Genomic DNA, 15,216 nt, shown 5'->3' with positions numbered 1-15,216 from the left:
GCACAGAGCACATTTAAACAAATATCAGCTCTTTTTCTTAAAGTTGTAACTTGTAAAACTTTTCTTCACATTCTGCTTTCTTTCCCAAATATTTCACTGAACATGTGAATATTTCAGATTCTATCCATTGGATTGATCAGTAAATGTGCTTGGAAGCTCTCTTGTAGAAAAAACATTTCCCCAGTTGCTATTCTTGATCAAATTTCCAAAACACAGAAATCTGCGTAAGCCAGTAAAATGCACAATCCACATGTACATATGACACAATACCCCAATAAACACTGAAATCTTCTACAACAGAATCATATCCCTCAAATCCCTTATCCCCTTGTCTTATATTACTAGGCAAAACTACAAATATCACACATGTTCTTTTCATCTCAGCTAAACATGCAGATGTTTTGCCAAAATTGGCCTATTATCACTGCTTTGGCAGTTAAATGTAGTACCTATCCTTTTTAAACCCACAGAAAGCAATTTCAAATTTAAACGTTGAAATTAAACTGAATGAAATGTAAAGAAGAATCCTAAACATATGTCTAAACTTTGACATTCTACAAAGTGAAACAACACTAAAAAGGTTTGTTTCCTCAAAAGAAGGAAAACATGACGCACAAGACTTTTAATTTCTTAAACAACCAATATGTTTTAGTTGAATAACATAACTCGGGTAATGTGTCAAAAATATATCCTTCATCAAAAATTTGTTGGTCTGTTATCAAAAATATGTCAAGAATCCTTCAGCTGTGTGTGTACGTCAGGAAATGATTCCCATTCAAGGTCACCTTGTGGAGAAGAGAAACCGTTCGATTATCATGTTGACAACTTCCTGTGAGGTATGCTATGTTAACACTATCTCAAATCTCATCGTCGTTTTTGGGAAAATGAAACATTGTTTTAAAACATTAAATTTTTAATTGATCATTTTAAAGAGTTTGACTTTTTAATGAATATTTTTTGAGACATTCTATAGAAGAGAAATACAGTTAAAAACAACACTAAACACTATTGTAGCTACATATACTACCTGTTAATGCCATTAAAGTCTCGCATTGACTAATAGATACATGTTTTACTTGTTCTGATATTGAAATCAGTAACAATTATTTATGGAATTTAATCTGAAATATAGCAGGAAAGAAAAATAATTTAGTTTCAATATTTTTTCCAATCAAGGTTTAAAGGGAGGAAAAGAGCAAAGGTTGATTATACAAGAAACCAATAAAGCAAAATAGACATTTAAAAGAGACAACATGCCGACTCATATACAGATAATAAATATATCTGTCTGCAGTAAAGATTTATTACGATATCATTTCCTTAGGATGACAGAAGAATATTTTGTATATTTGCACACAATAAACCCTGAGAACCACATATAAACAGTTTAGAGTTTTTTTACCACCTTGACAAACTTGTCAGTTTAGACGGTATAAACGTTTAATTAGCAGTACACAGTCTGTATGTGTCATGAGTCACACTATATACCTACATCCATGTACAACCTAGCAGTTTTATTTTTGTGGCGTTATGTATCCATTTAAAAGCATATTAAAATTCACATGAGAAATGCATTATCCGTAATTTAATTCCTATAGTTCATCGCTCTTATACAGTAGCATACAATTTAATTAGTTGAAGTGAAAGGACCACCATCTACACTACATGTATATATATACCAGTAAAAGTTCAATAAAAACCAAAACATTAAGCATCTCTTTGACTCTTAACAGAATAAATTACAGTACAACTCTGTATCTTCATTCACTTATCCTACTGAAATAAGGATTATCTGGATATAAAACAAAGATTTCACGAAGACTCCTCTCTGATTTTTATGGAGAAATATCTATCTTCTTTCACAAAAAAGAGTTGCTGGACATAAACAGATGAACAATTTTGTTTACAAAATATAAAGGAAATAAATTCAAAGGAATACATGATACATGTCTTTATGATTTCAACGATTGAGTAAAAATCATGTGATGAATTTTATACACATGTAACATGATCACAGGTCAATATATAATGTGATAAAACATACACAGCGGACATTTGTATAACAAAACGTAAGACACATTGCTAACATGACATAATCATGGAGAGATGACGATCTGAATTTTAACAAATATCCCATATAAAGTACTGAAATGTAAACAGTAAATTTTTTATCTAAGGGTGGATACAAGCATCTACATGGAGTTAAAACACAGTCACTGCAAACGGTTAATGATCAAAGGGAAGCAACTCTAGCAGTAGAATACAAAACAGATCATTAACAATAATTTACCATTCAAAATATTAAAACCATTCTCATAATACTGTCATAGAATATGATGGAGGAAGAAGTGAAGTTTTAAATATTTATCACCCCTCATACCAGATTCAAAAGAGACGTTCTAGACAAATATAAGTATAGTTTGTACCGACATGAACTCATGGTTATCTAGAATTTGAGTTGAACAAATTCACATTCACTTTATCTACAGTCACTTAGATCAGTTGATGAACCATTTCTAACATTTTACATGTGTATGGATGTTAACACTTCTTCTCCTATGGTTTATCCACATGCACCTTTGATAACAGTGGTAATACTTTATATTTTTTAAATATGTGGAGCCCACTTGAAAGAACCTGATTTTTCTTTCCCCTTCTGGATAATACATGTCCATATTTTACATTTTTTTCTTCCAAGTACATGCAAACATGCATGGAGGGGGCAACATATCATTTCACTGGTCACACTTTTGTCAGGAAGCAGATATCTGACAATTTTTATAGGATTAACACAGCTACACAAATACATTAGATTTATCACAATCATCAAACGTATCCAGTTAGCAGAGAGATCTTAGTTTAAGTTAAGACATAGATGCAAGAGAAATTGAGCAGATAAACTCGTCTACTTTGTGTATCATCAGCTTTGCCTTGATCTTCTATTGATCACAAGACATCTAAGAACATCCTGTTATTAGCACCGTTCTGTTTAGTCTCAAAAGTTAATCTAATATTCACAACTAAGGTAACAATGGACAGACCACAGATGGATGAAAATTTCACTAGATACTATCTAATGGTAATCAGGTGATTAAAGTCAGTTAAAGGATATTTCTTTTACATCATATATCAGTGTATGCAATATAGACTACAATAAACATTGTGTAAAACACTTTGACCTTCAACCTCAAAACCGATCCTAAGCATCACTGCATCAACAGTTAATGTATCCAGTATGAACATTGTAGTCTCAAAGAAATATGTTATTGTACCAACACTGAAAATCTAGAGTAAGATGGACAATAACCTTTGACCTTTAAAAGCAATGTATGCATATTTTTTTCTAAAAGCAACCAGTAGGCATTTTCTAATACTGTCTCTAACATTACAAACAAAATGCAGAAATTGTATTTGTCTGCCTTTGGACAAATTAACACCATTTTCCACTCTGCATTAACCAGCGATAGCATCTAGACATCAGCTTGCTAACATCTAACAAGTTCCAATCTAGCAATAAAATCAGCAAAGGCATTTTCAAATCCATACGACACTAATGGTCATGCCAATTTAACCTATATGTACTAGCATACAACATTCACTGTCTATAGACTAATTAAGGCCAGCACTATCCAAATCACAGTGTAATGATGGTTTAGTAATATCACGCTGACTTACATCAAACACATCCTGTAGAGGAACACAGAGATTCACCAATAGCAGTGGAGGAGGTCACATTACTTATCAAATTGATAAAAAAAATACTATCGATTTGTAAATCAATTCCTTATAGATCTGGTCAAACCAAATTCAAGGCCATTTGAACGTCTTTACAATGTCCAAGTTAATATTTCAAGGAATTTTCAGAGAGATTCCAAGACAACTTCTATACTGTATACTGTATATTCGTTGGGGATTTCCCTATATTCATGGTCATTAAATCTTAACAACAAGAAATACCCAATGAACATTTACATATACACACATGTATAGAAGTGTTAATTACAGAAGGTTTATAAAACATGGCTGTGCAAAATTTAATACCCACGAATTAGGTCTGACTTGAACAATAGCCAAATATTATCCCTGTGAAATTTTTACAAATATACAGTATTTCAGAGATGCAAACATTCATGCTTAAGTAGAATCTTATCATTTAAATTGTTCTCTGCACTTATATTTGCAGGTTCATTTACTGCAACCACAATTACCACAAAAGTCAATCTTTAACACTATGTAGGAAATAAAATGTCAACCATTCACAGTGTGAAATTGATGACCTTTGTTGACCCTGACCTCTGTGTTCCATCACAGTCACATAGAAGCATATTTTTTTGTGCTGGTAGGTTAGTGTATATATAATTATATATGTTAGGCTAGCCTGCACAGCATAAAGATCAGTGTAAAATGGTAGGTGTTATATGCTAAATTGTAAAACAGCATACAGTATTAGCTACACAAATAACACTGTGTACATATAGTGGAAGTAAAAACAAAATTAACCTGGTGGAATCACTCCGGCTGTCAAAAAACACAACAATCAAATGCTCAGCTATATAAACAACAGGCTTTGGCAAGTTAGTACATATCTAGGCCGAGTTTGTTAAGGGGGATAACTACATCATCACACATGATTTGTCATAAAAAATCTTTTAAATGTTTTGAGGTAGGTATCATAAACATAACTTGTGAGATTTTAAATATCTAAAGAGATGATTATTCACAATATGCATATTAGATGATCTCACTTGTAATAACATGGACGTGCAATGCTTTAGAAACTTAAATATTTGTCAGTAGTCAATTACAATATGAGTACAATATCCCATGAATGATTCTCAAGAATGTTGGAAAAAAGAACTCTTTATGAGTGTTTCCCTCAATAAAATCATTTAACACTTTATCACTCTTAATAAAGAGGAGTTACGGGATTAGACACAAAGACTGAAGTCCTCATGTCAATCACTGGTGACAGGCTAGCAGTTTTATATAGCAGTTCATTACAGTATCAGGAGAATCATTCAATTAGAAATTAATGGTAATAAGTGTTTTGGATGCCTAGTATACATTGGTCCTTGTAATGTCTAATGATGCCTATATTACAACCTGTCATTACCACCAGTCAAAACTGAATGACCAAACGACCAGGGCAGATGACAGGTGAAATACAGCCACATTAGACTGATCACATGTCAGCATCATCCAATGTTACTATAATTAACTATGGCTATTGCGGCATGGACAAATGTTACGTCAGTTATTGGTTGTCTCCCCTTACAAATACGCCGGCATTTATTAATATATCTAGGCTGTGCATCTTCTAAACAATTAGTTCATTTTATATATGCCTTCTAAAGTGCAAACTGTGTAAGATTATTTCAATTTTAACATTTCAGTATCTAATTCTTTGAACTTGTAAAGATATACTACACAATGTTTTTAAAATAGATTGGTAACATTCCACACAGATCCTCTCTAGGTAAGGGAAGACAATTCTAATCCTATAAATAATGCCTACACACTCTAACATGCAACAAATGTATATATATATATATGAACGCATAATATCTTTTTATCAATAAATACACTGGGGCTCAAATGACCTGTTAATAAAACTAAGGGTGAAAACCAATGCTGGAACACATACCTTCTCTTTTGGTGTTGACCTCGGTGTTGAATGATCTCATTCTGTGAATCAGCTGTGTCCTTGCACTGAAAAACATACAATTGTAATATAAGACAGCCATAATTGAAAAATAAAGTATAAAAAGTTTCATCAATGTTTACCAAAGAAATACGGACATTCCTATGAACCTGTTTAGATTTCTGTTACAATCCATGTACCAATGTGAGTGACACGCCACCTGATGTGCAGTAAGTGATTGTACTATCAAGTGACTCAACACTGACTTGTTTGTAGTGACTGACTTGTTTGTATGTACCGTAAATATTCGCGTATAGTGCGCACTTTTTTTCAAAAATTGACAAGTGAAAAAGACCACTGCGCACTATACGCAAGTACAAGCCTTTTCCCAGTCAGAATGAATGTGATTTGACTGAGATTTGTGATCGTTTCCTTTCACAGCAGGATTGATTTAATACTTATATATATATATATATAAAGCATTTAGAAAGTAATAGTTAACAAATAATCAAAGAAATGAATAGTTATTTTGATGTTTAATTCCTTGAAATTGTGTATTTATCAGCAATTACGTGGATTTATCTAAGTCGATCGCGATCGTGAGCCACACGTTCCGTACACATACGATCTCACTTGAGCATGTTCCCGTATTCAGGTCCAAAACGATGTATAACATCTCAATTAACATCAAACAAAACTTGAAATGATATAGCAGTACTTAGTTATTTCATACTTCTAAATTAATCATCTTATTAATCCAGAGTGCTGCCAGAAACTGATAACGTTCAACTTGTTTATTTACGGAAGCTGTAACAGCACGCATGCGCAATTAGGCAAGGGTAACACTAATGCCTTGATCTCATGCGGCAGTCACTGACCAACTGGCCATATAAAATACGATCTGACTGTGAAAACTACCGGGGTACTCTTATTTATTGTCTGCACTGTAGATTTATCCATTACATATGTTAATTCATTGACATAAAAGTTGTGACCAGCACGACGACAGCAGACTTGTTTCCGTACTGTATACAAAATGGCGGCCTGTGTTACATTACGTAGCAGTCAGCTTACTAGTCAATCTTGTTATAATTGAGCTTAATTAGCTTTGTATGTTCGTGGACAGACAACACTTGTAAGAGATCATACCTGCGTGAAAATCACAAGGTAATTGAGGGTAGGATTAATTATTTTGTTTGTACAACACCGTAGATGGCACCGCTACAATTTGCAAGCTGACTAGGCCTGTCGCGGTATAATGTAAACAACCTGTCAATCCAATGTGTCAAATCTGACCGGTGATTCCAATTAAATGTGGTAAATAAGCTTTCATAAGTTACAAATTCCTATCATCTCATGCTTTAGAATTCATCTAGATTTCTACCGCTCAGTTGAATATTGAAAAAAAAATTATTTTTTTTTGAAAATGAACCTCAAAAACGTACCTGCGCACTATACGCGAGTGCGCACTATACCCGAATATTTACGGTAACATCATACGGATCAGATAAGTGACTTGTTTGTAGTGACTGACTTGTTTGTAGTGACTGACTTGTTTGTAGTGTAACATTGTACTGATCAGATAAGTGACTGACTTGTTTGTAGTGACCGACTTGTTTGTAGTGTAACATCGTACTGATCAGATAAGTGACTGACTTCTTTGTGGTGTAACATCGCACTGATCAGATAAGTGACTGACTTGTTTGTAGTGACTGACTTGTTTGTAGTGACTGACTTGTTTGTAGTGACTGACTTGTTTGTAGTGTAAAATCGTTCTAATCAGATAAGTGACTGACTTGTTTGTAGTGACTGACTTGTTTGTGGTGTAACATCGTACTGATCAGATAAGTGACTGACTTGTTTGTGGTGTAACATTGTACTGATCAGATAAGTGACTGACTTGTACGGGTGTAACATTGTACTGATCAGATAAGTGACTGACTTGTTTGTAGTGACTGACTTGTTTGTAGTGACTGACTTGTTTGTAGTGACCGACTTGTTTGTGGTGTAACATCGTACTGATCAGATAAGTGACTGACTTGTTTGTAGTGACTGACTTGTTTGTAGTGTAACATTGTACTGATCAGATAAGTGACTGACTTGTTTGTGGTGTAACATCGTACTGATCAGATAAGTGACTGACTTGTTTGTGGTGTAACATCGTACTGATCAGATAAGTGACCAACTTGTTTGTAGTGACCGACTTGTTTGTGGTGTAACATCGTACTGATCATATAAGTGACTGACTTGTTTGTAGTGTAACATTGTACTGATCAGATAAGTGACTGACTTGTTTGTAGTGACTGACTTGTTTGTAGTGACTGACTTGTTTGTGGTGTAACATTGTACTGATCAGATAAGTGACTGACTTGTTTGTAGTGACCGACTTGTTTGTGGTGTAACATCGTACTGATCATATAAGTGACTTACTTGTTTGGTTTTCAGTTCCTCCATAAGTTTTATGATTTCAGAGTCTGCTACATCAAATGCTGACTGGCCCTGAAAAAATGTATCATCAAACTTATACCACAATAATGTAAAGCACACTGAATACACAAGTTATTTGGGATAAACCACATCCAACTGAGAGTTAACTGATCTAAATCCTACTTTGAATGTTTATTCTTAAATATAATCTTCGCATTGATGATAGCAAAGTAGGCCTTGGAATATTGATCCTTCAACATATAAATCATACCCTTTATAAAGTATTTCAGGTTTTCCTTTTCGAATTCAACACATTTATGTTTTTTTTTTTTTTTATCTGCATCTGTGTTGACCGTACCTTTTAGATATTTTGCATCCATAGTGTAAAGCTATTTTTCAGGTGAAAGTCATGAATTCTAACCATATATAATATTGCCAGACTCAATAGTTGCTACAGAGACAACCTTCCATCCAAGAGATTGAATGAATGGGTCCAGGAGACATTTTCAGTGCTACTGATGCCAAATCATTTTTTATTCAGTTGGGGACAGACACATGACAGTAAAGAAGTAGAAATTAAATAATAACTGAAGGCATTAGAGCATGAGTAAAGGATCAATATAAAGTTAGGAGGAGTGATGGAAGAACTCACAGCATTATTTTTGATATCCATGTCACACATGTGTTCAGCCAAGACTTTACAAGCTTCCTCTTGTCCCCAGTGTGCAGCTGCGTGCAATGGCGTCCACCCATCACAGTCCTTGGCATTGATATCGGAGCCTGCCTGAATCAGCACACTGTGGAAAAACGGCATTAAAAACTTAGTATGACATAACCATAGCTATGACACTACGGTCTGATTATGTGTTTGACCATATATATCCCCGGTAGGTATAAAACAGGGAGATCATAATGGAAACTAACAATAAAACTAGAAAATGTCTGAAAGACATAAATGCCCCTTCTGCCACTAAACACCCCCAAAACTCAGCAGTTCCTGAGATAAGCGGTTACATTGCATCAGGGCAGAACCGGACAAGACGTACATGGGAAACACTATATGCCCCCAGGCCCCCCATGCGGGAGCATATAATGGTACCATGCACTGTATTTTTTTACCAAAGAGATATCTTGACCTACCTAATAACCTTCATGTAACCTTTGGCAGATGCTACATGAAGGGCTGTGGCTCCCGTCTTGGGGTGTCGCTTCTCTTTGACGGACTTATTGCTCAGCCACTTGTTGGCATCTGCCAACATCTGATTTTCTTCTTCGGACCGTGCAGCGTCTGCGTCCACCCCTAGTAACAAAGATACAAAATGGTTAAAATCTGACTACACAAACAACTATTACTCAGAAACTATCTCTGTCATCATCATCATCATCATTGTTATCATCATCACATTGTGAAATATCACATGAAACGAAGTACAGGTACTTTCTCCCCATGTGACATCACAAAATACAATTAACATGAACTAGCTATATACATGTATATATATATATAGCTGTTTTGTAGTGTAAACTTGTCCAGATCATTGTGTGACACAGCTGATCTCAGCTCTATTCTCACATGGTAATTGTACTTTTAACTCTGTATGACAACAATTTTGTAAAATCTAATAGTAATGAGGCCCATTTGAAAATTTAACCATGAATTCACCTTACCAATATTTAAATCATTTTAGATAACAAACATCTTTTTTTAGTTTTCTTTGTAAAGCCAAAACATTTTGAATTGTTATTTTCTTTTAGGAAAATACAGTAGCATTAAGAAAAAAATCTTCTTCTGTTTGGTCATATTGAGAAACAATTTTTTGGCATTACTGAGAAAAAACACTTTTTTATCTAAGAAAATAGCTTCTTTTACTGCAAAAAAATCAATAGTTTGGAAAGAGTTCTTTATAGTTTCAAAATTACAGCATTTTCCTTGATACTTTTGCTTTAATCATATTTGTACAGCCACTTGAATTGACATATTGGTGATGTAAAATTGGTGACCTGTCTGTTGATGGTTTGACAGGAAACCTGTAGACATATTACTGACATTACAACCTAAATATTTCCTGATCCCAGATATAGAATCACTTGACTGAAGTTGGAGGGTTACATATGTAAGTATTTTAAGTGTTGTACTACATTCTATCAATATAGTATGCACATGTACATGTCATACACATACAATAGGTCAGGTAGATCTACATACTACATGATTCCTGGAAAGTTTCCAGTAATTTTAAAAAATTTGGTTCCTTTAATATCAGTAATGATGAAGTTTCTTCAGGAACATGGTATTAACTTGCTATATTTGGAATCTAACCTTGAACAGTGACCATAACTTTGCCCGTTTCTTCATAGCTATAATTATATAAGATAAGGCATCACTCCCCCACACAACAGTTACTGTAAATCACTTAAATTTTGTCAATACGGTTTTCCTACAGCTTGTTTTGTAATTCAATAAATTAAATATTTTGCATGTTATAAACTCCGTTACTGTAAATATTTTAGCACCTTTCCTACACAAAACAGCACCAGGGTTTACAAACTCCAACACAAATGCTCTTTGAACTCTGACCTTAGCTATACATGAATGATGCCATTTTGTGAAGTTCTACCTACAGTAAGCAGAACAGAAATGTCTGTAATGCAAGTTATTGACTCTCCTCACCATTAAGGTGGAAATAAATTCAAATATAAGCGATTTGCAGTAAGGTCTGGTGTCTCTCGTTTACTGGTGCCAATCATTGAATGATTTTATCCAGTCCTATAAAGACTGACCTTTTATCTACTTTTCCATTCTTTCCTCTCTTTATCTTAATCATTTGATAACATGGGAAACCTACATATGAAATCTAATAAAAATTTAAGAAGAAATTTCTGATATATGAAAAATTTCAATCATTAAAATCTACAATGGCCACCAGTTGGCCATGTTGTTTTCCTGATCAATTTCAAAATTAAATGGAAACAACAAGGGATCAAGTAGAACTTACATGTGAAGTTTACAAAATATGCCTCCTGTACTTTTCGAGAAAGAGCAATAACAAGCCTCAATTGTCAAAATCCAAGATGGCCATGTGTCAGCCATAATGTTTTCCTGATCAGTTTCAAAATTAAATGGGCACAACTAGGGACCAAGGCGAACCTACATGTGGAGTTTGAGATATATCCTTCCAGTATTTTTCAAGAGAGAGCAATAACAAGCTCCAACTGTCAAAATCCAAGATGGCCATGTGTCAGTCATATTGTTTTCCTGGGCAGTTTCAAAATTAAATGGGCACAACTAGGGACAAAGGGGAAACTATGCGTTATGTTTGAGAAATATCCCTCAAGTAATTATCTGGAAATAGTGAAACAGACAAATGCAACAGACAACAGAGCACAGATGAAGGCTGATTTGAACAGCCCACCATCTGATGTTGATGGGCTAAAAAATCAGTTACAATGAAACATTCAGTCTTTTATAATCTTACTGTGGATGTGATGTTATTTAGCAGAAAACAGAATTATTATGTTAGATCTTTGTTTCAACAAAAAAGGTCATAATAATAATGATTCAGAATCAAAAGTACCCAGTTCACATGTGCATAAGCAACTAGATACCACGAAGTGAAGGCAGATCTCAGATGCAGAGTTTCACTTCTGAAATCATAATGCTTTGTGGCTATACCACTCAACAGTTAGTAGGCATGGTGTCATTTGGCCATACTGACTCAACAGTTGGTAGGTATGGTGTCATTTGGCCATACTGACTCAACAGTTAGTAGGTATGGTGTCATTTGGCCATACTGACTCAACAGTTAGTAGGCAGGGGCTAATCTAGGATTTGGGGAATACTACCCATTATGAAATTTAGGGGAAATAAAGGGGCGGCAGCGTCTTGAATTATTCTTTAAATTTTAACATTTGACAGCTATTATTTGCTATAATTCTTACATATTTCATTAAATTTGGGGGAGATCCCCTGTTTTGGAGAATTTTCCCCCGTTTTATGGCATTTTTTCTTGATGGGGAATTTGTTTTTATTCAAAGGGGAAAACACCATCAGTGGGAAATACTACCCAATTTCGGTAGTAAAATTGGTCTAGATTAACCTCTGGTAGGTATGGTGTCATTTGGCCATACTGACTCAACAGTTAGTAGGCATGGTGTCATTTGGCCATACTGACTCAACAGTTAGTAGGTATGGTGTCATTTGGCCATACTGACTCAACAGTTAGTAGGTATGGTGTCATTTGGCCATACTGACTCAACAGTTAGTAGGCATGGTGTCATTTGGCCATACTGACTCAACAGTTGGTAGGTATGGTGTCATTTGGCCATACTGACTCAACAGTTAGTAGGTATGGTGTCATTTGGCCATACTGACTCAACAGTTAGTAGGTATGGTGTCATTTGGCCATACTGACTCAACAATTAGTAGGTATGGTATCATTTGGCCATACTGACTCAACAGTTAGTAGGTATGGTGTCATTTGGCCACACTGACTCAACAGTTAGTAGGTATGGTGTCATTTGGCCATACCGACTCAACAGTTAGTAGGTATGGTATCATTTGGCCATACTGACTCAACAGTTGGTAGGCATGGTATCATTTGGCCATACTGACTCAACAGTTGGTAGGTATGGTATCATTTGGCCATACTGACTCAACAGTTGGTAGGCATGGTATCATTTGGCCATACTGACTCAACAGTTAGTAGGTATGGTGTCATTTGGCCATACTGACTCAACAATTAGTAGGTATGGTGTCATTTGGCCATACTGACTCAACAGTTGGTAGGTATGGTGTCATTTGGCCATACTGACTCAACAGTTAGTAGGTATGGTGTCATTTGGCCATACTGACTCAACAGTTGGTAGGTATGGTATCATTTGGCCATACTGACTCAACAGTTGGTAGGTATGGTGTCATTTGGCCATACTGACTCAACAATTAGTAGGTATGGTGTCATTTGGCCATACTGACTCAACAATTAGTAGGTATGGTGTCATTTGGCCATACTGACTCAACAATTAGTAGGTATGGTGTCATTTGGCCATACTGACTCAACAATTAGTAGGCATGGTGTCATTTGGCCATACTGACTCAACAGTTAGTAGGTATGGTGTCATTTGGCCATACTGACTCAACAGTTAGTAGGTATGGTGTCATTTGGCCATACTGACTCAACAGTTGGTAGGCATGGTGTCATTTGGCCATACTGACTCAACAGTTAGTAGGTATGGTGTCATTTGGCCATACTGACTCAACAGTTAGTAGGTATGGTGTCATTTGGCCATACTGACTCAACAGTTGGTAGGTATGGTGTCATTTGGCCATACTGACTCAACAATTAGTAGGTATGGTGTCATTTGGCCATACTGACTCAACAGTTGGTAGGTATGGTGTCATTTGGCCATACTGACTCAAAAGTTGGTAGGTATGGTATCATTTGGCCATACTGACTCAACAGTTGGTAGGTATGGTGTCATTTGGCCATACTGACTCAACAATTAGTAGGTATGGTGTCATTTGGCCATACTGACTCAAAAGTTGGTAGGTATGGTATCATTTGGCCATACTGACTCAACAGTTGGTAGGTATGGTGTCATTTGGCCATACTGACTCAACAGTTGGTAGGTATGGTGTCATTTGGCCATACTGACTCAACAATTAGTAGGTATGGTGTCATTTGGCCATACTGACTCAACAATTAGTAGGTATGGTGTCATTTGGCCATACTGACTCAACAATTAGTAGGTGTGTCAATCAGCCATACATCTGACTCATAATCAACAATCAGTTGTAGGCAGTGATGTGATTCAGCTACCCCCTTGAGTAAAGATCTCATGTGAAGTTTCAAGGGGAAACAAAACTGATCTCAATGTGATTTTCATTCTAATAATAATGATGAAGTATCAGATAAAGTATTTATGACTCGTCATAAACTTCATCAATCTCTTTGGCTTCAAGATTTTTACAACTGAATAACAACTGTCTTGATTTCTGATACAGAAATATCGATTTTGAAGTTTTGAAAATTTCAATTCAAATGCTGGTATCAACAATGAAATAAGCCTATTTCAAAATTTACTGTGAGCTGTTAAATACTTAAATCTTTTAACATTTGGCTATTGATGAATTGATAAGTTAATTTCCATGCATTATCCAAATATCACCAGACATATGGACTTACAAAGTATTATATCTGTGATATTGGTTAGTTCTATCCAGTACCTCTACTTTTGAAGTATCTGTCAAACTTAACTTAATTAGCATGATCACCTACAATCGCCCTGCCCACTTCATACATAACATGAATAATATATAAACAGGAATATATAGCCCTGCCCACATCTTAGAAGCTAGTATAGCATCTCCCTGTTCTTGTGGGCATGTGTGTGTATCTATAAACCTCCAGTTCATGTGTACCTGTCTACCTTCCAAAAATTAACATCATTCTCTTCCCTTTGATACACCTAGGTGCCCAGTGTGCTAATTAGCTTCAATAGTCTGTACTGCTACTTAGCACATCCTGGGAGAACTAGACCACAGCTAGCTGTTATGTTAACACCAGAGCTATTCACAGATACAGTGAAAGTTCCTCCCTCATTTTTATTTTATTCAGGAATTTCACTAAGACAACAGATTTTTTAGCCTGATAGCAATACAGAGGATTCCTACAGCCCCATCAGAGAATGTATTTTCTCTTTCCAGCTCAACCTCTTCCTAGCCTCTCTTCCCGCTACCCCCTCCTCCCTCTCAGCTCGATCTCCTCAGTATAAACACAGTGGGCTATTTTTAACCTGTTGGAAAGGCAATCTCTCACCAATGTATACATATTGGCTCTTTACCATTCAAAGCTGATGATTTTTTTTTCATATGGAAGAAAGTTTCTTATCAAAGTCAATTGATCAGCTTACCCTTTTACCTGGGATATATAGGTTTTATACCTGTTAAAAAGCTGAATTCTAACATGAAAATTTTTGCAAAATATGTATTCGTTGTTTGTTCTTGGCATAATAGAATGAGGTCATTGAGTCCAAACTATAAAATATGCTAATGTCAGATGTAAAATTTGTGCCAAAACATGTTGAAATGAATGGGGCAAGTGCTTACCGTAAATACATATAATTGAGCTGTCTACATAATCACCCATTCA

General features: G+C 35.4%; 1 protein-coding gene across 11 annotated transcripts in view; it reads right to left on the bottom strand.

The window, feature by feature from the left end:
• The window catches only part of LOC117327866 (protein phosphatase 1 regulatory subunit 12C-like), a 96,858-nt gene that overhangs the window by 60,332 nt on the left and 21,310 nt on the right, over window positions 1–15,216 (bottom strand). For 9 of the 11 annotated variants that reach the window (XM_033885073.1, XM_033885078.1, XM_033885081.1 and 6 more), the window contains exons 4-8: window positions 9,209–9,368; window positions 8,721–8,865; window positions 8,072–8,140; window positions 5,645–5,709; window positions 4,501–4,518 (exon numbers count right to left, since the gene is read on the bottom strand). In XM_033885073.1, the coding sequence (XP_033740964.1) occupies window positions 4,501–4,518; window positions 5,645–5,709; window positions 8,072–8,140; window positions 8,721–8,865; window positions 9,209–9,368 (457 nt within the window). The remainder of the gene's footprint in view (window positions 1–4,500; window positions 4,519–5,644; window positions 5,710–8,071; window positions 8,141–8,720; window positions 8,866–9,208; window positions 9,369–15,216) is intronic. The other 2 variants (XM_033885076.1, XM_033885080.1) reach the window with 1 other exon arrangement.

The sequence above is a fragment of the Pecten maximus genome, chromosome 5, assembly GCF_902652985.1.
Source record: "Pecten maximus chromosome 5, xPecMax1.1, whole genome shotgun sequence".
NCBI classification, from domain to species: Eukaryota; Metazoa; Mollusca; class Bivalvia; order Pectinida; family Pectinidae; genus Pecten; species Pecten maximus.
This window is presented reverse-complemented; position numbering and strand designations above follow the sequence as displayed.